General features: G+C 39.4%; 2 protein-coding genes across 4 annotated transcripts in view; one reads left to right on the forward strand and one right to left on the reverse strand.

Moving 5' to 3' along the window:
- Positions 1–1,456: 1,456 nt before the first annotated feature.
- Positions 1,457–12,762, reverse strand: LOC117446698 (macrophage-stimulating protein receptor-like). 2 transcript variants are annotated; one of them, XM_034083040.1, is made up of 21 exons: positions 12,628–12,762; positions 10,564–11,855; positions 8,981–9,166; positions 8,519–8,638; positions 8,031–8,201; positions 7,741–7,907; positions 7,101–7,230; positions 6,839–6,975; positions 6,522–6,698; positions 6,265–6,364; positions 5,812–6,042; positions 5,550–5,696; positions 5,282–5,444; positions 5,090–5,164; positions 4,702–4,911; positions 4,527–4,607; positions 4,259–4,440; positions 4,036–4,145; positions 3,308–3,473; positions 3,083–3,219; positions 1,457–2,867 (listed from the first exon to the last, which is right to left on the reverse strand). In XM_034083040.1, exons 2-21 carry the CDS (start codon positions 11,767–11,769, stop codon positions 2,636–2,638), a joined length of 4,128 nt encoding a protein of 1,375 aa, XP_033938931.1. In that variant the 5' UTR covers positions 11,770–11,855; positions 12,628–12,762; the 3' UTR covers positions 1,457–2,635. The 2 variants fall into 2 exon arrangements, with proteins under 2 accessions (XP_033938931.1, XP_033938930.1); XM_034083039.1 differs by having other exon boundaries at positions 5,075–5,164.
- A 2,737-nt stretch (positions 12,763–15,499) lies between these two features.
- The window catches only part of uba7 (ubiquitin-like modifier activating enzyme 7), a 39,345-nt gene continuing 29,467 nt past the window's right edge, over positions 15,500–25,377 (forward strand). Inside the window, exons 1-16 of one of the 2 annotated variants that reach the window (XM_034082832.2) lie at positions 15,500–15,705; positions 15,797–15,965; positions 18,068–18,202; positions 18,462–18,568; positions 18,654–18,744; positions 18,956–19,088; positions 19,259–19,356; positions 19,428–19,577; positions 19,710–19,874; positions 20,020–20,136; positions 20,241–20,321; positions 21,129–21,284; positions 21,863–22,028; positions 22,148–22,344; positions 22,774–22,838; positions 24,897–25,107. In XM_034082832.2, coding sequence (XP_033938723.1) covers positions 15,659–15,705; positions 15,797–15,965; positions 18,068–18,202; positions 18,462–18,568; positions 18,654–18,744; positions 18,956–19,088; positions 19,259–19,356; positions 19,428–19,577; positions 19,710–19,874; positions 20,020–20,136; positions 20,241–20,321; positions 21,129–21,284; positions 21,863–22,028; positions 22,148–22,344; positions 22,774–22,838; positions 24,897–25,107 — 2,088 coding nt within the window. In that variant the 5' untranslated portion in view covers positions 15,500–15,658. The remainder of the gene's footprint in view (positions 15,706–15,796; positions 15,966–18,067; positions 18,203–18,461; positions 18,569–18,653; positions 18,745–18,955; positions 19,089–19,258; positions 19,357–19,427; positions 19,578–19,709; positions 19,875–20,019; positions 20,137–20,240; positions 20,322–21,128; positions 21,285–21,862; positions 22,029–22,147; positions 22,345–22,773; positions 22,839–24,896; positions 25,108–25,377) is intronic. The other variant, XM_034082833.2, reaches the window with a different exon arrangement.

Raw genomic sequence — 25,377 nt, forward strand, 5'->3', positions numbered from 1 at the left:
CTAATACACCAATGATCTATAGTTACAAATTGTACTTTTGGCGACAAAAATCTGAGTGCTAATTGGCCGTCATAATCATACTTTTGTTGTGTTCTTCCGTTCAGTCTGTGAAGACACATTTGCATGAATCTTAACAGGAAACAGCCACAGTTCATTTTTCCTTGTCCAGTTCGTCATGGATCACACAGCAGCTGCTGTATGATATTTGCAGTTTCGCAGATTTCTACCGAACTCTGCTCTAAAACAAGAGCAGTGTGAAATAAGAGTGTAAACATATTTATAAATATATATACACTTGAAGACAACAAAATGATTTTTGCTCAAGACACCTTAGGATTCTGCTCTCAGCTTGTTTTAGTGCAGCTTTCCCCCCTCACTGTGCTATGGTTCTGGATGGGGCAGTGTGTGTGTGTGTGTGTGTGTGTGTGTGTGTGTGTGTGTGTGTGTGTGTGTGTGTGTGTGTGTGTGTGTGTGTGTGTGTGTGTGTGTGTGTGTGTGTGTGTGTGTGTGTGTGTGTGTGTGTGTGTGTGTGTGTGTGTGTACGTTGGCCTGTGTGTGTGTGTGTGTGTGTGTGTGTGTGTGTGTGTGTGTGTGTGTGTGTGTGTGTGTGTGTGTGTGTGAGAGAGAGAGTGTGTGTATGTGTAAGTGGAGGAACAGATCTAAGGCTAGACCATTTGAGACTTAATGTAGGTGTTCATGATCTCTTGTGAGAATCAGGCTTTTCCTTCATTAATTAATAGTTTAGTTATTTCTAAAATCATTATTTTCTCTACAACCACAAACTTTGTTAAAGGCATTTCACTCACAAAGATCAATTTGCACATAATTAGTATATTCCGCTAGTGAAAACTATTGGGTAATCACTGCTGTGACTCTGGAGGAGCTTTCTCAAGTCTAAGAAAATAATGTTGATGATTAAATCTGTTATCTCGATCGATGTTTTGGCTTCTGCATTTCTTAAATAATAGCAAACCTGAGATGCAATGACTGTTCATAGGAAAAAAACAACCTTCACTTTGGCTTGTTGTGTAGTTTCTAGCTGCAAACATCACCTCATTTTCACACCCAGAACCTCCACCTGAACACAACCAGAACTTGTCATTACTGCACCTTTTCAGTACCTGAAGGCAAGGATACAAACATATCTTTTTTTAGCACCATAAATTATTCATAGAGTATTACAAATGCTAGATACACAGATTATGCACAAGCATGCTGTTTTCACTATGGTTGAACAGACATAAATCAGACCACTAACAGTTTGTATGTATCCACCTGACAGAGAACAAGGGCAGCCCTGCCACAGACCCGTGTCACAGGCTTTGATGATACGCTTTCATGAATAACTTCTGTACCTTCTCTTGCTGTAGTGATCTGCATTGAAATTGGTAGGTGGAACAGTCTATCAAGAATGTTTTCTTCATATTTATTCAGGAGATGGCCAGGAAAAGACAAGTCAGGAGAAACATTTAATTTGTGGACACAAATGCACATTTGTACAAAAACATTCTTTAGAGTGCAACGTTGAGCAAAGAAACATCAGTTCAAGAAAGAAGAGAAAAAGCTGCAAAAATCAGATATACCAGAGACAAGTGCATTACCCCATAGACAGCTTGCTGGTGAACAAATGTGTTTTTTTTGTTAAACTGAACTGAAATGTCAGTTGAAAAATCTGTGCAATATTCTGAAATCTCTTTGTTTGTTTTATATGCTACGAAGGTCATTTTAATGACATGAAGGAAGTAAGTAAACATGGGCAGTTTGGTCATGATGCTATACTTTGTTGATTAAGTAAAACATTTAGTTTGATTAGATGAATATAGTTGTACTGTTTGAGTTCCATTTTTGTGCTGCTGTAGTGCAGCAAACATCACTGCAGTACGATTGAAGTATGTTCGAGAAGGAGGCATTGGTTGCCCTCTAGTGATAACGACAGGTACTCGATGTGTTTCTAAGCCTGAGCTGATATCTGATCAGCATCGACAGCTCACTGTATTATTCAGTAGGTTCAGAGCTATTAGCAGAGTATCAACAGCTCTAAATCTGAGAAGAGGTTTTCTGCATCTAGTATGATTATTTCACTTGTTAGCGTCTCTTTGCAATAGAGTCTACATTCTGCAGTCTATATGAAGGGATATAATCTATATTATATCTCCATGCAGCAGGAAAAGTGTATCAAAATCTAAATATGTTGACCCTTGAGTGCACATCAACATTTATAGACCCTGTGTCCAACAGTCTAATGCAATGGTTTAGAGACACACATTTATTTAACAGCACAATGTCTCATGTATCCCCACATTGTATTCTACAAGTCTGAGAACAAAACACATTTTACATTCATTTTTGCCACACTTGTGCTTCTGATTTTTGAGACAAAACATTTATCTCCATCTATGTAACTCCATACAAATGAAATATGGATAGAGAACTTCCAACATGATTTGTAGTTTATAGTACAGTCAGTATCTTTAATATAAGTAGTCAAAACCTTTCCTGTGCTCATGTTTGAAGACATGATTAACAATCTATGTAACCCTTCATTGGATCCAGGTGAATTTGTCCATTTTGTTGAATGCTGTCCAACCTTAATCCGGATCATACATTCCCATCAGAGTTTTAGGACTTTGCCCCCTCAGCTGGCAGCATAGCTGTCTGTGTCCAAGTCTGAGGCCTCAGCCTCATCTGCAGATCCAGTATGAGGCGGGTAGGGCCGTGGCAGGTCTAAGTTGACATAGTTTACCTTCAGACTGATGTAGTGCTCTCCTTCCAGACAGGACAGGATGTATTGTACGTCTGTAACCAGGCTATTGAAGCTTGGTCTGCGCTCAGGCTCCGGGTCCCAACATGTCAGCATGATAGAATAGCTGGAAGATGAATGAATGTGTAAATGAGTGAATGAGTAAGCAGGTAAGTCAACTATTGCATGACACTGTGAGATTAAATATAATATGTTATCTAAGATTTAACTGGTATATATTCAGAGAGAATTATTTTAGAAAGTATTATGAAGAAAATCCATTGATAAAATGTCATGTTATTAAGGCATGGGATATTAAAAGGGTGCCGGTGTGATTCTTACCAAGTATCAGGGCAAAACTGTGGCTGGGGAAGCCGGCGTCCCTTCAACAAGTAGTGTGTGATGTCATAGGGGTCCACATCTGGATATGGGCTAGCACCTCTAGTCAACAGCTCCCACAGTAATACGCCATATGACCACTGGGAGACAGATACACAACATGTTGTAGAAAAAATATATGATAATTGCAACAAGCATATTTGAGTGGATTAGATAAAACACACTTACCACGTCAGATTTGGTGGTGAACTTTTGTGTTTGCAGACTTTCGATGGCCATCCACTTAACAGGCAGCTTGACCCGTTTTTGATCTTGAATGCTGTAGTACTCCTTGTCATAGATGTCCCTCGCCATGCCAAAGTCAGCCACCTTTGCTGTGAAAGTTTCATCCAGCCTGAACAGAAAAAGCATCATGAGAAAACATAACATCTAAAACACCAACTACAGGTGTTCTCATAATATTGATGAGCAGTGCCCGTTCAGTGTCAGTAAAGTCTTGTCTCAAAAATGTTGCACTATTCCATTAATATCTTTCAATCAATATATGTCATTGGCCAAAATACTACACCAAATTTGTATTATCCAAAGAAGCCTTCAAATGGACAGGGCAGCCATGTTGCTTTGAAGGTTTACAAATCTAAAGTATACTTCAACAATCTTTAGTTGTGATGAATAAGAATTACAATATACAAAAGTAATCAGGTATATTATTTACTTTTCTTTAAAAACATTTATTTTTTTTAAATAAATGTTGGTTATGTTTTTGTTGTTACATAGTAGTTTTAAGCAATTAGTAAATATCTCTATGCTGTAAGTATTGTAGTTGACCAACGTTAACCAACTTATGTTAAACCAAATAAGATATTCCATAACTTACATGTTTGTATGACAGTTACACAATGTGAACTAGTGTGACAAAGCCTTGGGCCAGTCATCAGTTCATGATTAACACTTACATGCAGTTGCGTGCAGCCAGGTCTCTGTGGACAAATTTTTTCTGGGCTAAATACTGCATCCCCTTGGCAACCTGAAGCCCAAAACCTATCAGGTCCTTCACTGTCGGGTTCTGTGGAGGACAAAGACGTATGAAGCAGAGCGGACCCACCCAAATGCCCAAGCTCCGGAGTATTACAAATATTCATGACCCTACTGGTCCAGAATGTTTAATTGCGTAATTACCCTTTTCTCAGAGCGGATGAAATGACGCACATCCCCATGTTTCATATACGGTAGGACCACCAGAGGGAGCCCTTCCTTTGGCAGCATGATGCCCAGCAGAGACAGGATGTGTGGGTGGTGGAAACCTTTCATGATGATGCCCTCTCTGAGGAACTGGTCCACCTCCCCCAAATCTGTTATCCCTATTGATACACCGCATGCTGTTATACAGACCAAACCAGAAGCCCATACAATTCTGATTTCAATTATTAAAAAGGTATTCACTTACTGTTCAGGGATTTAACAGCACAGTGGGTCTCTTGCCCTTTGCTGTCGATCAGGTATCCATGATAAACTGTCCCAAAGTGACCTGCATAGTAACATAAGGTGTTTATTATGAATACTTTTGCTAAAATATTGACAGGAATGAAAACAACAAACACCATAAAAGACAAGAGATTTACCTTTCCCGATAATCTGGCTATCCTCAATTCGGAGCATTTCAGCAGGGATCAGGACATCTTTGACCTCTTCGAGAAGAACAGGACTAAGACTGACCATTGAGATATTGTCCCGTGGCATTAAAGGAATAGCCAGATGATCATGGCTCGCAGCATACATTAAACCTTGGAAGGCCATTCCTCCTGAACCTGATGTTTGACTAGACAGATCCACTGTAGCACACAAGGGAAGACACACCATGATGTTGTTGTTCTTAAAAGACAGTTTTGATACAAGCCTTACTAGAAGGGTAAATTGGACATGTTGAAGAAAGGGCAAAATAGATATAACCAATTATATGGATTAGGAATGCACGGCTGAGTTTGGATGTGTCACCTCGTCTGTAGTCACCTGTCGGGGAATAATCCGGACCGCTGCCGATGCGGTTCCGTGAAAGCATTGTTGATAAACGATTCTCTATGTTGGCTGTAAAGATACATATGATAAATAAAAGTCTGAACATATACAGTAAAGGGAGTCACTGTTGGTCATGTTAATAAGTAGAAGAATATGACCACAGTTCCAGATTTAAGATTTTCTCACCTCTCTTTTTCTTCCTCAAATTAATCATCACAAGTAATGCGAGGCCAGCCCCTACTACCAGTGCAGCAACGATCCCCAGCACAATGCCCAATATCATGGTTGTGTTGTTGGTGTTATAGTTGACCACTTTACCCACTTTGGTAACTTCCCCGTTCACAGACACCTACGATAGTGTAACAGAAGATGACTCTGGTTAGATACATCAACCTAAGTTTCCATAAATGATTTAGCTTAAGGTTGATGATGATTTAAAAGCAGACTCTCTCACCTGGACAGGCAATCCCTCACTGGGAATAACCAGGCCTTTAGGAATCCTGCAGGTCAGCTCATTCAGCAGAACCTTGGCTTTGCAGTTCACACCACCAATGGTCATTGTGATATTCATACATGTGCTCACAGTGTTCAGTTTGTTGTGCTGTTACATATGTGAAAAAAGAGAAAGATTCCCATATATCAAATATATTAAAAGAACATTTGAAAGATACAAAGTATGTAGGGGGAAAACTGTATTATTGAAAGAGTAAACATACATGCAGTGAAACTTCTGTCTCTCCTTGTTTTATGGGTAATTCATGGTCATCATTTTCAATGGGAATGATGTTGGCATCATGATGGTAGTCAAAACGTTTCTCCCAGAGCTTCCTTCTCCCATCCATGTGGATAAAAATCTCTCCAATGTCTGACTTTTCTTCTGGCATTTCCTCTTTAAAAGCAGGGGCCCAGCACTCTATATATGTGGCATTTGCTGTGTCGTTGCAGACCTTAGTAGAAAAAGCATGACATGGTGTATTGTTCAAAATCACATCTACTGTTTTAATCATAATAGGAAAGTAATATTCAGCTAAAGAATGAAGACGAGTGGCCATCAATTGCTTACAATTCACAAGCATGTAATGACCTGTATTTAACTTAACAAAAAAGTGTTATTATTGAACAAAGTCTATAAAGACTTACACAACGATGAAACCCAGGGTTTAACTTACTTGTTCAAGTGGTTGCAGGTTGGGATTTTTGGAAATGTACTGAACCACAGTTGTGTGAGCAGAGTCAAGATGTTGACCTTGTATCACTAATTTGGATCCACTGTATGAAGGAGTAAATGAACAAGTTAAAAAATAACATTGAATAAATGTATGCACAAACATTGATTGTCTTATAAGGCGATGTAAAGTGTCTTTACAGTAATATTGTGTAATGTGTCCATTAATAGGACCAGAGCTGACTGGGATCTGTGTCTTACCTTCGGAAACTGCAATGAGGATGCACAGAGTTTATAACAGGATTTTTCTTGTAGAAGAACATCTTAGTGGTCGACACTTGAAAGTTGTCAATTATAATTTTCACAGGTACATTCCTCACCGCTGCTGCAGCAGCTGTATTGCAGACAATGGAAGAAGTCTCACTCCCTTCAGGAGCACTGGAAAGAAAATAGATTACAGTAACCAAATACAACACTTTAAAAGCATTCACTTAAAAAGGGGTTTCTGAACACAGGGAATACATGTCTTGTGATCATGTCATATGTTGGTGAAATAAGTAGTCTTCTGTGTCCCTCACCTTTGAATGATGCACTTTTTTTCATCAAAGAAGACATCTCTCTGTGTCCCAGAATTCAGATATTTTCCTGTCAGAGTAACTGTGGTTCCTCCAAACATGGGTCCAAAGTCAGGCCTGATTTCAGTTATGCTAGGCTCCTGTTTAGACAAAGGGGAAATCTTTTAACACTTTACACTGTAACATTTGTCATAGCATGTATCCAAATTAAGAACATGTGCAGACTCATTGATTGCAAATTGTTTCAATGCAGAAAAGTTCTCACCACAAAAGAGAAGCCAGGCATCTGAGCAGTGCCTTCAATTGAGTAGCGGCCCTCCACCTCCCCCTCGTGTACTTGCAGGGTGATGTTGAGGTTCTGGCTTGGTGTGTTTACCTGGATCTTGCATATTAACCTGTTAAAGGATACAAGGAAGGACATGTCTAATTAATTCTGTAGATGAATATTTGTCTGTAGTCAGAAAGAAATAGACAGCTGCAAATGTGAAAGAAACATGTCGTGTTTCACCAATTTTTTCAATTTTGTTTGGATGCTTTCTTTAAGGACTAGCAAGCCACAACAAGCTATAAGAACACATGTCCCCCATGTCTTAATAAAAATAGCCTGCTTATAGTGCATTAAACATAATAAAAAAATGTAAATGCCTCATGTCAAGTTAAGTCAAGTTTGTATTCAAATATTGCTGTCAGTAACTGAAATTGTAAATGTATTTACATTTGATCACTTTACTTCAAATAGCTCTTAAAGAGACCTAAAAACAGCTTACAGTCATTTATAGCAGCTATAAAAAAGGATAATGCCAACAAATAACAGTTTACAGGAACCTTGACTGGTTGACTTATGACTAGCATTACACATTACTTTACACATACATTCTTAGAAAGTGGCATCGTGTGATACTCACACTTCACTACTGCTCTTTTCAGGCAGGACCGTACACAGGGTCCCGGAACCAACTGTGATGATGTGGGTTTTGCCGCTGATGATGGCGGGTCGCAGAGGAGACTGAAACTCCCAGCCACACAGTGTCACTTCTGTCTCAGCACCAGCAGGTACCATTGTTGGGAAAAACTGCAGAGAAAAAGGTGTTATCATCCAGAGCAGTCAGCCCATTTAGTACAATCAGATTACCTTTATAAGTCATGTTGAAACTGCATGCAGTGGTTAATCAGTCACACCTAGCGGCAGATCTACCTCTGTTATGACAGGTACGCAGGACTCTTTGTTCCACTGCGAGGCACACTCAGGCTGCCTCGAGCATATTCCCGAACACCAGTGGCAGTTCATGAAGGGTGGAGCCGTCAAACACATGGAGCATGTCATAAAATGTGCACACCCCGGTCCTGCAGATGGCACCCTGAACATCTGGATCAGGGAAAGACGGTGGTGGAGTAAACCAGATGAAACAGAGAAGAACAGTCAGAAAATAATAAGTAAAACATGGTTTATGCTGTTGCTTGACATTATAATAAACTGATTACACTTGAAGTACTTTTTTTACTCTCATACAAAATATATGAAACCATGTTCAACAAATGACCGAATGACAAATGTCTAATAGTTTGTGTTTTTTAAATTTGTACTCAGAAGTGTTGGTGTGTTCACACTTGTTAAGGCTGCAGATACATTTGTGTGCTCCAGTTTCTTTTTCACCCCTAAAAGATAAGCAGTTTAAAAATTACCTTATTTCCGACTGCGAAGAGAAGAGATTCATTTGAGTAAACTTCTGCTGATCTGGACACTTTGGTTTCTCCAAGAGAATAGTTGGCATAAACAATCGGCCTGTAGAGAGTAAGAATCACCTAAACCACGCAAACAGAGAGGTAATGTCACAACATTTTCATTTTGAGGGTCTTATATAATATATAACATACACCTGCTTCTGGCTGATGGACAATAACAATATAAAAATGTTGTCAGTTATACTTATTAAAATAAGCCATAATTCCTTGATTCTAGCTTATTAAATGTGAATATTGTGTGGTTTATTTCCTCCTCTATTGCAGAACACTTAATCACTTGTACTTGTGACAAACCAAGACACATGAGGAAATCCTTTTGGACTTTGGGATCAGCATTTTCTGACCTTTGTACACCAACAACTAACTGATTAATCGAAAACGAATATTAAACAGATCAGACACCTGCAGTATCCGACCATCTGAGGTACCAAAGTGGCCCAGCGTGTGATTCCCAATAGTGGTGACTAGGACAGCGGTGAACAGGACGCCTCTCATCTGCCTGTTGAAGAGGTCCAGTCGGGAGTACGGCTTTGACACCAGAGTGGGTTTCACACTGCATGTGTCATTACCAGCAGAACCCTGTGAAAGCTGGAAAAACACATACAGATCAGCAATGACAAAATCTCATACAAAGATAAATCTGAAGTATCTGCCTCTTTCAGCATTATTCTCCCTCTAAGCACATACATCATGCATATGCTTGTGCGTGAGTGGAAAAGAGATTCAAATAGAGACAATCTTAACCCATAATTTTAGAAAGGAAGTGCTGTAGCCTCGCCTCCAGACATAGTAGCATGCTGTGAGAGGAACAAGGTCATAAAATAGCAGTGACTCCAGCTCCATATGTTGACTTTTTCTCAGTGCAGTTAGTCAGCTACTGAAACTAGGCTTTCGGTAAATGCACACAAATAAAACAGTTGATGTGTGTGGATGGTTGTCAAAGCAAGAGTTACTTTGGTTAATGAATTAGGTTTGGAAAAAATAAGGACATTTTAAACTAATGGTAAACATTCCACTGCAAAGCAATTAAGCTGACCTGCCCCATCATGCCTCTGTTTTCCTCCCACCATTTAACTGCCCTATATTCACATCTTTGATCTTTTCAGTCTCTTCAGTTATTTTATTGTACACAACCTTTTTTTTACACAAACTTGAACTCCAGTAGGATTTTATGCCAATTGAGTGAAAGAGTGATTATTTCCTTCCTACCCTTCACTTTTTCAATATTCTACACATTTCCTGATTAACAACATGTGTTAAAGTCAGGCACAGCCCCACTCTGTCCATCCCCTTCAAATTTCCTTTTTTTTTAATCAGCAGGATTTATAACTTGTGTATGTTGGCACACATTCCTGTAGGTGTACACATGGTTGTGAGAGCTCAAAGGACACAGTCTGAACTCCACAAAAAGGGGAACACCACACCTTTATTATTTTGTTGAGCACCACAGCAACATTCTCTGTCCAATGAAGGGGCTTTAAGCGTGAACTGATTGGTACATTTCTCCTCTTGTACATAGTCAATAAATATTTCCTGCCAGGTAAATTGCTACAAGCGAAATAATTAAACATAGTGTAATTATTTAGACTTTTATCTTGATGAAACTTTTTTCATATTTAAGCTCTTTAGACTACTGAAAGCATTTGCCACCCTTTCACAGAGAAAGACTGAAACTTAAAAGAGTCGAGTAATTGTGTGGCAATGTGCAGGTCACAGACTGACTCATCCACCCCTCCCAGTTATCTCATCTGGCCATGCTCTCTCACACACCTTTCAGCAGTCAAGGTGTACTTAATACTATCCCTTATTTATCAAGACAATATAAAACAGTAAGCTTAATGATAAACTACAGTGTTCCGGTCACAGGTGAGTTAATTACACAATGTTTGTCTCTCTAGGTCACTTCCTGTCTGGGCGTAGGGTGACCTTTGCACCGTTACTCCGCTCTGACAGCAGTTGAACAGAAAACAAAAAGAGTTACTCACTTCGTGCGGGCAGCTCTCGCACGGCTGGAAGTGAGAGAGACCCCTGGACAGCTGCTCGGGGCCTGCCTTGCAGCAGGCATCCACGCCTTTATCAATTGCATCATTTACTTTAGTCAAAGAAAAGGCACACAGAGCAGAGTGTTTTTTGGGTACTCCATTCTCCTTCACCTCTGCAAAAACCCCAAACAGAATGTCTTCTGCCTCGCCCACCGTCAGCTCTTCTGCCAAGTCCTTCCCCGCTCGCCCAATGTGTGCTGCCTGAAGCCCATTAAACACAATGTCCCTGAAACCATCACTATGTTTCCTCCTGCGCTTTGGTTGGTACCGGCACTCCAGGACCACTTCTCTGTACATCCACACCTCTGGGATTGATATCGGCAGTCGCCCAAGGCGGGTCTGAAAGGCCGAATTGTTATTTGATGGGTTTTCTCTCTGCAGGGACAGGAAGTAGACATAACTACCTGTGGAGAAGCTGTAGATGTAATCAATCTTGTAAGAGTCCTGTAGATTGGGGAGCACTGTCAGACCCTCCATGACCATATGAAAGCCATCTTCAGTTGAAAGAGGTCTCACTACTGATATTGACCTCCTTGGATACTTCTGAGCCACTTTGTCATTGACAGAGGCGGCTACGAAGAAAAGCAATGTGGCAGACTGATCCACTATGGTGACTTTGGTGCCCAGGGGGCTGGCCAGACAATCTGGACAGGCAGTTGGAGAATTGTTCTTCTTTCTGAATAAACACTGAGGCTCAGGCTCTGGATTGCCAATGTCAATGAAGTGACAGATCCCATGCTGAGTGCTCCCACATATGTACAAGTAGGGAAAGGGAAAGGCAGACATATCCAAAAGCAGAACCTCATTGTCTGTATCCACTGGATCTGCAGGATCTATTTCTATGTCACACGCCAAACATGTTTCGCAGTCAGTACTGCCAACAGGTCCAGTTTTCACCTCCCACGTTTTTTCCATAGTATAGTTGACTCCCGATATTACATTTTGACATGCAACATACACGTCTGAGTGATGATCCTCGTGGTTCACAGCGATGTTCTGTATGGGTTTGTCTGTTTGGAAGTGGGGGAGGGAGTATTTTACAGTGAAATCTACCAGCCTGCGTGGAGTAGAAGGACATATGTGCTGTCCTGAGGCTGTGTGTGTTTGTATCCATATGCATACTGTCAGCAAGGCGGCCCAAGTGACCATCTCCACGTCACAGTCCACCGTGATTGAGTGCTACCTATAAGACACTTTTCTCAAAGAGATCATTCTGGAGAACCAGTAGGAGAGCTCTGTGAGGAAAAACACAGAAGGAATGTTGAGATTTGACAGAAAGCAGTAACATTTTATTTTCACATTCAACAAAGATTCACGACTTTGGATATACACTTATGAAGTGTAGGTGGATACTCTAAACATTTTAGCTTGTTTAAACTGAAAAATGCAGCATGAGGACCTGACAAAAGAGGAAAAGTATCAGCTGTTTCCTTTACAAGCTCGTGATTCAGTAGATTCTGCTTTTTCAAATGAGGAATCTGCAATTTCAGATAATTAAGAAAGACAGATATAGTATAGCTGTGAAACTTTTGAGCCGAATCTGATAAAGTCAATGGAATAATAAGCTGATAGAGTCAAGATGACTTCTAGTGGGCAGGACGTGACTTGCTGCAACATGTGCAGCAGCTAAGGAAATATTCAGGCCTCCAGAGCCAAACACAGAATAAACAGAATAGTAGGCTACTAACTAAGCCTTATTTTGTCAAATAGTAAAAACACCTATTATTAAGTATTCTTACGATTCAGTATCCTTGATCACAATTTTAACACTCCATTATGTAATGGATTACTGTTAACGTTTTAAAACTGTGTTGAGGATAAAGTAAAGATAACTTCAATAGATATTTTTCTGCATAACAACTGGTAAAAATACATATCCTAGGCAGGTAGGCGATTAACTGTGAAATGTAAGTAAAGCGTGTTCAGCCATTCATTAACGTGGAACAATCACTACTTTACAAACATCCTACATAAACAATGTTCTTAAACATTTTTTATAAGACTTACCTCAATGTGATAAGGGGCAGATGTCGCGCGTGTACAATAGTCCAATAATGTCCAATATACGTATTTCTTTACGAGTGTAATGTCCTGGGTCAATGTAAACCGCGCTCTCACCTGACAGCACGGAGTCCCACTGGCACAGACTTTACACTGATACTGATCTAAATCAAGACTCTGAGATTAACCACAGTCTACAGGAGAAACAGGATATTACACTCACCTTCAAAATAAAAGGGCGCCAGGTCAAAGCACATCGTGTGATTTATCGTTTATTTATTTGCTTTATGGAATATATACATGTATGCATAACCTACTGTAAGGAATGTCTATTTGATCCATGATTAATACCAGATTTGGTTTTATTCAATGACAATATCAACACAGCATGTCATGATGATCCCTACAGGAGAAATTCAGATAACAGCAGAACAAGCAATAGTCTGAAGAGAGAGCTACAAATTATATCATTTACGATTTGAAACATGATTTGCTCATATTATAAGTCTAAACTCAATACTATAACAACTTGTATGCTGTAAGAATTAAATACACAGATCATAAATAAGACTTTGGTATTTAAGTTCCAGTATGTTGAAAAATGTAACTGCATTTCATATTTGTTCATTTTAGCAGAACATCTGTTTAGTTATAAGTTATTCTGGAACATTTACAAGATTTAAAGGACATTTCTCATGATTTCTTATTGTGTTTGTATTCTTTCTTTTTTTAGATAGATACGTTTTATTTTTGAAAGTTGATAACCGGATATGGCATCGTCATTCAGTCATGCTTGACTCTGAAGTGTGTGCAGTCCTGTCAAGCCGTCAAGCCTCGCCCGCAACAAGGAAGTATGGAATTGTTGCGAAATCTGACCACTTTAAAATGACCCTCATCGTTTCCTTCACAAGAGACATGTCATATCATCTGCTGCTCTTTCCATTCAGGCCGTGTCAATTCAAGTGGAAAAACTTTCACAACCTCAGAAAACAGTCTGCACTACGTCTGTAAGATGTTTGCCAAAAATACATATCTTTCAGCTGATGGAATGAAGTTAATCTTCAAATATAGGAAGCTGCAGCCAGGAAGGTATGAGAGGAATGTCTTTCCTCTCCAGTCAGACCACCTTATATAAAGCCAGAAATGTGACCTTTGACTGATGAAAATTACTACCATAAAGGAGAATAACTATTGATAAATTGACTCATATTGGCCAGTAAACTTTAACATATACAATTATGCTATTCAGCATCATACAATATCCAAATAGAGCTGTTCTCTTCGACATAATGAAGCATTATAGATCCAAAAGTTAAACATCTACCACTGAATCCAAAGTTCAGTAATCACAGACTGTTTGAAAAGTTTGTGTGGCCTTATTCCTTCAGAGGAATATGCACGTGAGTTGAGAGTGTCATTTTTACACGTATAGTGCTCTAAAACTAAAAACACAAAGATCAAGCTCACTCAAGACATGTTTGATAGAAACTGCAGAGCAAAAAGTGGCAGAGAAAGTTGTTTTGATTTAAACTCGGGAAGGACTCACTCTCACTGGCCTTTCATATCCTGATACTAATCAAACAAACTGTTAAGGACATCACATCCAGTCCATAACGTTGCATCCTTCTCTGTATAACTCATTAAATACTTGACTACTAACACAGACAAGCAGAGAGCTTGGGCTGGGCCATGCAGCTTCGATTTAGATTTTAACCATATAAGGGTGTGTGTTGCTCTTTGGCAGAAGTATCTCTAGAGCTATATTAATGACTAAGATTGAATTCTCAGAAGATAATTTATATTTAAAGTCCCTAAAAAAAAGCCCTCAAACTGTAAAAGCTTATTTAAAATTGTTTGTTTATTTACATACAAGTGTATGATAAGAACATTGCATCTGATATGGGTGGTTTTCATAATGCTGCCTCTATATGATAAGATATTTCTTGTCAAGGAATGCAGCTTTCTTTTTTTAACTCCTCTTCAGATTGAGATTGTTAAACATAAAGACCACATTAAGCAATAATAGGGTGTATCAGTGTAATATAATCATGAAAATGTTTTAAAGCACAGAAAAATGCTCTGCTTTTTATTAAATATGCAAATATTTTGTATTTGTAAATGTAAAGATTTAGCAACATGTAAAAGTCCCTTCTATAGGCTAATAGGTTGCATAATTATAAGTTGCCTTCAAAGTGTGTTTCTCCAATGAGTGAATAATACATTTTCACTCTAAAATCTTCCAGTTCTAGCTTCTAAAAGGTGGTGGATTGCACTTAAGTACATTTAGTAAAGTAAACATCTGCAGTGCTCATACTTTACACCATTTTATGCTAGTAGGTCTACTTTATACTCTGCTACATCTAAGAGTTAACTATTGTACTTTTTACTTCAACACATTTATATGACAGCTTTAGTTTATTTGCAGATGTAGATTATTTATACCTCAATCAATCTTAATCATATAACACAATATTATTTGAAGATACCCAGCTGAATATAAAGTAAATCAAACCAGCTCGAACCTTACTGAAATGCAGAGGACACCCTGCATAATTTCTAGGATTATTTTCTCTGATGATGGACAATCCTTTTAGTTTTACTTTTTGAGTATTATTTATAATGCATGCCTTTTAATTCTAATAGAGTAATTCGACACTGCATTCATACATTAATCAAAGTAAAATATCTGAATACTTATTCTTCCACCACTGCTTTCAAAACCCACTCTCATAGTCTTTAATAATTTAGATTCATTCTCACAGGAGCAGAATGTGGTTACAATAATTACCAAATGCATGGCTTCAACTCTGACAGTCCTGACGCGCCCTCTAGTGGCCAGCCAAACAATTATGTTATGGCATAAAAACAACCCTAAAGATTCTTCTGAAACGAAAGTGAAATACTTTTCTTTAAACGGTTATATCTTGTATGTCACACCCGGTTTTTGTTTAGTTCCTGGTTGGATCTGTTCGGTTGTTATTCCAGCTGATCCCTCACTAAAAACTGGTCACCTCATATTGGAGACAGCAAGAGCAACATGTCAGAAATCGTTGAAATCGATGAAGGATTGTACTCCAGACAGCTGTAAGTATTTACTGCACATCAATCAACCGATCAAAATGTATAACTTTAAAAGCTGCTGGTCCAGTTCCACCTGTTATTTTCACCTGCACAGGTACGTTCTGGGTCACGAGGCGATGCACCGGATGGGCACAGCCAGTGTTCTCATTGCAGGCATGCGTGGTCTTGGGGTAGAAATAGCCAAAAATGTGATCCTGTCAGGAGTGAAGTCTGTCAAAGTACAGGATGAAGGCCAGGCAGCGTGGAGCGACCTTTCATCCCAGGTACTAAAACCATGTGTGCTGATAATCTGTTGATCCATAAGTAATTAAACCTATTAGGAGATAATGTGTCAGATTACGCTGTGATTTATGTCAAAAACTTCTCGTTAGCTCAACAACAGTTTTCCAACTGTAACTTCCTGTTTAGATGACAGGTGAAGTTAGTTTTAGGTTGTATATTCGACTCATTCGACATGTTTGACATTCACAGTGGTCTTCTTGGTCAGGAGTAGCTGTGTCACATTATATGGAAGCTATGGGGGAAAAAAAGACTTTTTTAACATAAAATTATGTGTATTCAGGGTTCCCACGGTACCTGGAAAACATGGAAAACATGGAATTAATTTTTTCATTTTCCAGGTATGGAGAAGTCATGGAAACTGAGCAAAAGTGAACACTTACATGGAAATAGAAACAGTTGTCCTGAAAATTGTTATTGGATGAGGTGTAAAATAGTAATAAAATGAAACTATTGAGCACAGAATTAAGATGAGTTTATAAAAATACTTTACATGTGAACAGCTTTTACTGTAGATAGAAATGGATGATCCCATGTTGTAGAGCATGCTCTTGGCATCCTATATTGGATGTTGGAATTTGATGCAGGCAACTTGGTGATATGGACTTTAAAAGTATAGTTTCGGATTGGTGGACTTCAGGAATAATAACGTTACTCGCGATCTCAATAGAAGGGTGAAATACATGCATTTCCAAGCCAACACGGGAGCCTTGACATCTATAGTGAAACTTCTTATGCAAGTTTATCCTCAAATGTAAGTAGCTGTGTTTAACTGTGGTAAACTTGGGTTTATCAACGTTAGTTAGTAAGCAGTGCAATCTTGCTAACTAGCTAGCAGTTTGAGTTTGTTTTGAATTTGGATTTGTTAATGATGGTTAGCAAGCACATGGAGTGCAATCTTGCTAGCCAACATTCAGTTTGCTAACTAACTAGCTAGTGTTGACTAGCTTGCATTGCTAGCTAACTACCAATACATTTTCACATTAGGCTGTGACATTACTTCTATACTAGTTGACATGAATAGTCTAGTCTTGATACATTTTGTAACATTCATTCTTATATCTACTATTTTGTGATTTTTCGTTTTTTTCTTAAAAAAAATTATACTAGTAAATAGGAACATTTGGGGTGAGACATTTTTGAAAATTCATTGATCATGCCTAGACTGATTCTATACATCTATAGGCTACTGTTAAACTAAGCTTACTAGTGGGGTTGCTGTACTGAGGAACCACAAGGGAACCAGCCTTATGTTTTCCCTTTTAGGTTCATTAGTAAGACTCATAATCTCAAATGTGTGATGCATTACGGGAGTGAGTGACAATGACACGCGGCAGATTCAAGTCACATTGGAAAGATGACTCTCAATACAAGGACTGGATTGGAGAGGTACCAGGAGGAGATGTCCACAAGGCTTATTGCAAGTTTGCTGCAAGTCATTTGACATCAGCAATATGGGGGTCGCTTCCCTCAAGACCCATTCAAAAGGACAAACCCACACCAAGTTAGCTGAACAGCTAAATAATGAAAGAAGAATGACAGATTTCTTGACTACAAAAACAGGAGAGGGAAGAAGCGGCCCAACAAGCCAGGATATCGAAAATGACAGTCAGGTGCCCAGTACCAGCAGTGAACAGCCTACGGAAAAAGGCTCTGGAGCTCAGGGGAAAACTTTTTTTTCAAGCCAAGCTGTATTTGAAGCAGAGATTCGCTGGGTCATGAAGATGGTCAGGTCACACTTCACAAGCTTCAGGGGCCTATAGATCATCACTTAATATGGTACCTGGAAAATCAGGAGGTAGCATGGAAAAAAATGTCACGTCAAGCGTGGGAACCCTGGTATTGTTTGATTCTTATTTTGACATGGAAGCTATTGAAAAAAAAGTTAAACTAACTGCAATGACACATAACTGCTTAGTAGCTGCTCCATCAGGCAACTTTTTAGGTTTCTTTTTAGATGGACACATGCTGGCAAAACCTTCAAACAAGTGGCATCTGAGCAGACCGGTTCACAGATGAGTCACTGTGATACGGTCAGGTGAACCTTGAGTTTATCCTTCAACCTGTAATTTCATTTTCCCACCAGTTTTTCCTGAAGGAGTCCCATCTTGGTCAGAACCGAGCCACATGTTCCCTGCAACAGCTGTCTGCCCTGAACCCACATGTGCGTGTGTCGGCCCACACTGGACCCCTGGATGAGGAACTGCTTCTGCAATTTCAGGTACTTAGGTTGAGGTGCAAAAAGGCTTTTTTCACATAAACAGTGGATCTACTGCCTCATTGAAAAATCCAGAATCTATGAATATGGACATATTTTTCATTTTGAATCTTTAACTGCTAGAGATAGATAGATATCTCCCACTTAAGGTAATCTCAGTGTGTGCCTTGAAGCTTTTTGAAGTTTCCAAGCCACACTTGCATACGTTGCGTTTTGGACAACAATTGCCAAAACGCATCTGAGTGGACTGTCCATTTTTCAGGTGGTGGTCCTCACTGAGTCTTCACTGGATGACCAGAAGCGTTTTGGTGATCTCTGCCATTCACGTGGAATCAAGTTCATTGTAGCAGACACCAAAGGACTCTGTGGGTAAGTGGACAAGGCAAACTATCAAAAAACCACTTGAACCTTAAACATGGAACACATAAGTTAAAACAGTGTGTTTTATTTACAGTCAGTTGTTCTGTGACTTTGGGGAGCAGTTTGAGGTCTTGGACCAGGATGAAGATATGCCCGCATCATCAATGATACAAAGTATCTCTAAGGTAATACCCTCCATTTGTTGTCTCTGGCAAATTAAAAACCTCTCTAACAAATCAACAAATTAAAGATATCTGCTTATATGGCTATCTCTGAACTGTCCGATTAAGATTGTAATAATTCCAAATGTTTTTATAGATTTTTAGAAAATATGCATACATTATTAGTACAACATGTCTTTCAACTTTGGACATTGTCAAAATGACTTTGATTTAGGACAATCCTGGAGTGGTGCTCTGCACAGATGACCAGAAGCACAGATTTCCAAACGGTTCAAAAGTGATCTTCTCTGAAGTCCAAGGGATGACGGAGCTCAACAGCATCACTCCTGTGGAGATCAAAGACTGTGGTCAGTGTTACCTAAAGTCACAGTCTCTTTCCTCAGCTGACACAAAATAGTTTAGTCATGAGCCACATGGCACTCAACATTTTCTACCTGCCCAAGCAGTATGCCAGCAGAATGTAATAGTTGTGATGAGAATAGTGTTTTTTATCTGTCATTATCAACTCCTTCACCAGGCTCCTACTCCTTCAGCATATGTGACACTTCGACCTTCTCTAAGTATGAATGTGGTGGAGTAGTGACGGAGGTTAAACAGCCCTGCATGCTAACATTTGTAAGTATCCAGATTTAGTTTGAACTTTTTTGTTTTTGATGTTGTAAATAAAATAACAACACCAATTGCAGAAACCGCTGAGCGAGGCCCTATTGGACTGTCAGCTGCTGAAACTGAATGATTATGGAAAAGAATGGAGGCACAAGACCCTGCACTTGGCTTTCCAAGCCCTCCACGGCTTTGTGAAGAAAGAACAGAGACTCCCTGATCCTTGGTCTCAGGTCTGTACAGGTTACAAACCAGCCCATTTATTTTCTGGAACAAGTCTAATAGGATATTCTGTTTTATCATAATCATTAAAAGCAATGTATTTGACTGTTTTCACGTACTTTTTCATGATTCATCCCACATAGTCAGATGCAGATGCCCTGCTTGCCATAGTGGGAGAGCTCAACACAGTCGCACAGCTGGAACAGCTGGATGAAGCTGCTGTGAGAATCCTGTCCTTCACAGCTCAGGGTGACTTGGCTCCTGTGAATGCTTTTATTGGAGGCCTTGCAGCTCAGGAAGTTATTAAGGTTAGTTAAAAGGTTGACATACATACATTCTCTCAGTTTTTGATAGAGTATAACGTTGATATTGTTACATTGTGTATAATATACGTAGCACTTGGTGTTGCTTATAGCTGACTGTTGCTCTGTGCACTCTATACTGTACCTGAAGGCGTGTAGTGGGAAATTCACACCTCTTCAGCAGTGGCTATATTTTGACGCACTCGAGTGCCTTCCTGAAGATAAGGACCAGCTCGCAGAGTGCCCAATTTCAGCAGTACGTGAAGAGGTTTATCCATTTAAACAAATCACATATCACAAACATCATTCACAAACATTTGATGAGACTTCTGATGTAAACTCAAAAACATGTTTGTACTTCCTCTCTGACAGAAAGGCTCGAGGTATGATGGACAGATTGCAGTGTTTGGCTCAGCCTTCCAGGAGAAGCTGGAAAGGCAGAAGTATTTCCTGGTGAGGGCAGGTTTGGTATTTGTCCAGCAGGGGGCACACTCTGCATGAGAATACAGGAGCTCCAGCTGTGTTTTCCTTTCATCTGTCTGGTGTTAATGATGGCACATGCAGGAAACGGCTGTGATACGGGCGGCATTTCCTGCCAGTGTTGACCTCTTGGTGTGCAGAGGCCATTCAACGGTGCCAAACCTTTATATATACAGTCTATGTGCCAAACCCTTTCCCTGTTTCCTATAGAGGTGTTATTTTGTTACTGTTGTGAGTGCTTTGTAAAAAAGAGAGTGCGTGCAAGTGTTTATGTTATCACCGTAAAAACGGCATTCAAAGTATCAAAGAGTTTGACTGGTAATGTGCAACTTAGCTGCTAAAACTAGTCAGCTAGTCGATTAGTAGATCAACAGAATGTATTTTGTGAAAATGTAGTACTCTTTAAAGTAATTTATCCCACACAATTCTACAAACAGATTTAGGATTTTTTTAATATGAAGATTGCTTGCCTTTGTTTATTTTAATTCATGTTAATCTTTGAGTTTTGGACTGACAAAACAAGACATTTAAAGACACAACCTTGGAAAGTGGGATGGACTTTTTTAGTACGATTAATCAATTAATCTAGATATAAAGCGGATTAATTGATAATGATAAATATTTAGTGTAAATTGCTGACCTGAATGTGCAATAAAAGATTATTCATTTTCTTTTACATTAGACATTGGAACATAAATATAAACATTTGTTTATCTTTAGAAAATAACACAAGCTAATTGAACATAAAGTCTGACACAGTATCTCTCGTCATTTGTCTAGGTTGGAGCTGGTGCTATCGGATGTGAGCTTCTTAAAAACTTTGCCCTCATTGGGCTCGGTGCAGGAGAAGAAGGGAACATCACCGTAACAGACATGGACTTCATAGAAAGATCCAACTTGAACCGACAGTTCTTGTTCAGGTCTCAGGATATTGGGGTGAGAAAACACACTCTGTAATGAAGAACCTCACATGCCATCATAGCTCACTACTTCTTGTTTGACCTGGTTAAGTGGAAGGGTCAGAGGGCTTTACTAATGGGACAGGTTGGGGGGGCTAAGGTGTTGTGACAGTCTGAGATAGGTTGTGTCAGATTACACATTGCTGACAAGTTCCATTATTTGTGGCAGTTTTGTTTTGTTGTGTACTTTAGAGGTGTATCAGACAGTTGATCACTAACATCTGAGTAAACAACTTACGCAACACATAGTTCAGTGCGGTTAGAGGGTATGTTGACAAAAAAATCATTAAATGCACTGAGATTCTGGAGGGAAACTGTGTTTATTCTAGTATTATATATATATAGAGAGAAATGAGACGGTTTATAAGTCTTCTTTAGGCTATAGATGTTGCTGATTTATTCGAACCGTTTGATAGACACAAAAACAAATCTGGATATTCCTTCTGTATGCATTAACATTTTGTTCACTACACCCTCCATCTGTTTGTGTTCTACATTGCTGAAAAACATTATCTCTCAATGACACTGACGACTTGCTCACCTATAAATAAACAGAAACCAAAATCGGACGTTGCGGCCAAAGCAGTGCGAGAGATGAACCCAGCGATGAAAATCACCGCTCACCAGAATTGTCTTGACCCTGACAGTGAAGAAGTTTATGATTACAAGTTCTTCATGGGTCTCGATGGAGTGGCTGCAGCCCTTGATAATGTGAAAGCCAGTGAGTGCACTTACTCTGTCTTCCTCGCCATTATTTTAATGTTTATTACAACCGTGAATATACCGGAGCCATATCAACATTTAGTACAACAGCCTTTAACTGCTCTTTTTGATTCCCAGGAGTCTACCTTGACAGACGCTGTGTGCAACTCCAGAAACCGTTGCTGGAGGGAGGAACTTTAGGATGTCAGGGTCATACTCTGGCGGTGGTGCCTCACCTGACCGAGTCTTACGGCCCGGACAAATCGAGTTCTAATGATGCCATCCCGCTCTGCACTCTCAAGAACTTCCCTCACCGCATTGAGCACACCCTGCAGGTACCATGTTAACATATAATTGAGCTGTTTGTTTGAGTACACTGATCGATTCAACTCCTTCTGCTTCAAAACCTACAGTGAATGACCAGAGATAGAAAAAAGGCAATATCTATAATCTATTGTTTTTTACTTTTATTATTCCGCTGAGTCTTATGTCCACCTCGTTTAAATATATAGAAGTTGAAACTATTGAAAACATATTTTGGAAGAACTTTTTTACAGGACTCCGAAATATTGGGAACATTATAATGACCAGATGATGGTGCTAAATGAAAAGTTAAAGAATCAAAAGCAATCCTTATTAATGACATTAATTATTAATGCATGTACCAATTTTCATTGCAATACAATTACTCTAAAATGTAGTGTAGTGTGTGCAGTCTATTTTTTATTTAACTGATTGTATTTTCCATACATATTGTTTTATAGTGGGCCAGAGACCAGTTTGAAGGACTGTTCAAACAAGCACCTGAAAATGTGAATCTTTTCCTGAGGTAAGATATGTTTAACTTTTTTCCACAACAAGTGTGGCTTCCAAAAAAAACGTTTTAATTACATTCGACGATCTGCTGCCAATCTGCTGGCACTTAATTACCACTACTTGCTCATTTTACAATGCGTTTCTGCTCTCCTACAAAGCATTCCAGCAAACCTACAAAACTAATGTAGTGTTTCAAGCTCATTATTTTGTTTTATAAACGGGAAAACATGTAAGGCAAGGCAAGGCTGCTTTACCATGTTTAGTTCTGACTCTGGGGACAGAAAGCTGACCAGTCCCTGAAGACCTGAGAGATCTGGATGGTTCATAATTTAGCAGGAGGTCAGTAATGTATTTTGGGCCTAAACCATTCAGTGCTTTATAAACCAGCAGCAATATTTTGAAATCTATTCTTTGACACACAGGAAGCCAGTGTAAAGACTTCAGAACTGGAGTGATGTGATCCACTTTCTTAGTGTTAGTGAGGACTCGAGCAGCGGCGTTCTGAATCAGCTGCAGCTTCCTAATAGATTTTTTAGTGAGACCTGTGAAGACACCATTGCAGTAGTCGAGTCTACTGAAGATAAAAGCATGGACAAGTTTTTCCAAATCCTGCTGTGACATTAGTCTTTTAATCCTAGATATATTCTTTAGGTGATAGTAGGCTGATTTAGTAACTGTTTTAATGTGACTGTTGAAACTCAGGTCAGAGTCCACGACTACACCTAGATTTCTGGCTTTATCTGTTGTTTTGAACATTGCAGACTGAAGCTCAGCGCTAACTTTTATACGTTCTGCCTTGGCTCCAAAAACCATTACCTCATGTGGTTGGCTTTTAGCAGTAAACTCCTAGTAAAAGAGTATTAACAGTCTTAATTTCTTCCATTAGAGCTATCTAGCAGCTCAAACTGTTTTCTACAAATAATAGTGAAATAGCAACTAATTAGAGGCTTTGTGGTCAAGAAACAATTCTGAATAATTAAATATAATGCTATTTAAAGAATGTACTATAATGGAAAAAGGCTGTCAGTGTGCTGCTGATATACATATTGAGTTGAGATGTGATATTTGCTCGACTTGTGAATTTGTTGTGAAAAACACGTCATTCTAATTATAATGTCACAGTAACAGATTTGAGCCCCCAGGCCAAAACTTAGTCTGAGCTTTGAGGCTCCGGAGCCCCCCTAATCCCGCCATGTTTTGAGATGTCTCTGTTTGTTTTTGTGAGATTTGATGTAATTCCCCCTCATTGTGAAGCACTTGTGCACTTTCTCGCATCTTTAAACAGAAACAAAATTCATGCCTATAGCAGATATGGTCATTGTTGGTCAACACAGCCATTACAGTTCCTCCCGTCACACTGATGTGTGGAAACATGTATTATGTGTTTCATCTGAGGTTTCTTTGTGCTGCAGTCATGCTGGGTCAGGTAAATGTCGTAGTCCAGTAATTCAAGCCCTTGTTGACGAGTTCATGGAAAATACAGTCACATTTTGTTGTGTTACCCTCCCACCTGTGCAGCTCTAAGCAGAACTATGGCTCTCAATGTTCCTGTTTAGACCTGTTAAGGTGTAACTGCGCACAGTGGAGGCAGATCCCTTTTTGTGTTTGCAGTGCAAGGCTGTGACTGTTTAACTGACACATGATAATGGCACATGAGCTGTTCAGGTGTGTGGTTTGCAGTTTCACTGACCAGTACACTACAAGATTACTTACTTTCCTTCCTATACGTACACAGCCACGCATCAAAGGAATCCCTCTCAGTCACTAGCAGGACTACACTCAGATTAACTAAGATCTGTTTAGTCATTCTGCTCTGTGCTTCCTTAAATCAGATATTTTTACATACACACTGTTCTGCTTTCCGTTTCAAATGTTTTTCCCACTGTGTAACTGGTCTTTCCCTTCCAGAAAAATAGATGTCATAGCTGTTATTCTCTAGGTTACACTCTGAGAATGTATTTTACAACCAGAAATGTTGAGGATACCTGTCAGGTCTTGTCTGATGATTACCTCATGTATACCTCTATGTCTGTCATTAAATGATGAAGAATTTCTGTATGGTTTCCTGCAGAGATCCAGAGTTTATGCCTCGGACTCTTGGCCTGGGAGACGCTGAGGCCCTGGAGGCTCTTGAGGGGTTGTGTAGCAGCCTGGAGAACATAAAAGCTGGAGGACAACGTCCAACGAGCTGGGAAGACTGTGTCGGCTGGGCACGGAGCAAGTGGGAGAATCTGTATAACAATGACATCCGCCAGCTTCTGCACTGTTTCCCTTCCGAAGAGGTAACATCACACGAGGAACATATAACTCTCTAAGGCCCCATTTCATAGAGCTGTGAACAATGTTGATGCACACAGAGTGGCACTGTTTTTTATGTAAGGTCCTTGTATACAAATCAACAAAAATCTTCCTTGTGGCATTAGCACAAAAGGAAGGCGAGTCAGTGTTTAATTCTTTACATTTAACTTTATTGTTTATTGCAGCATATTTCCCCGGGCTTAAGAACCACTATTAACCTTGTTCGAAAGCTGAAACCACTGAAAGCCATCTCT

Source organism: Pseudochaenichthys georgianus, chromosome 5, assembly GCF_902827115.2.
Source record: "Pseudochaenichthys georgianus chromosome 5, fPseGeo1.2, whole genome shotgun sequence".
Classification (NCBI taxonomy): domain Eukaryota; kingdom Metazoa; phylum Chordata; class Actinopteri; order Perciformes; family Channichthyidae; genus Pseudochaenichthys; species Pseudochaenichthys georgianus.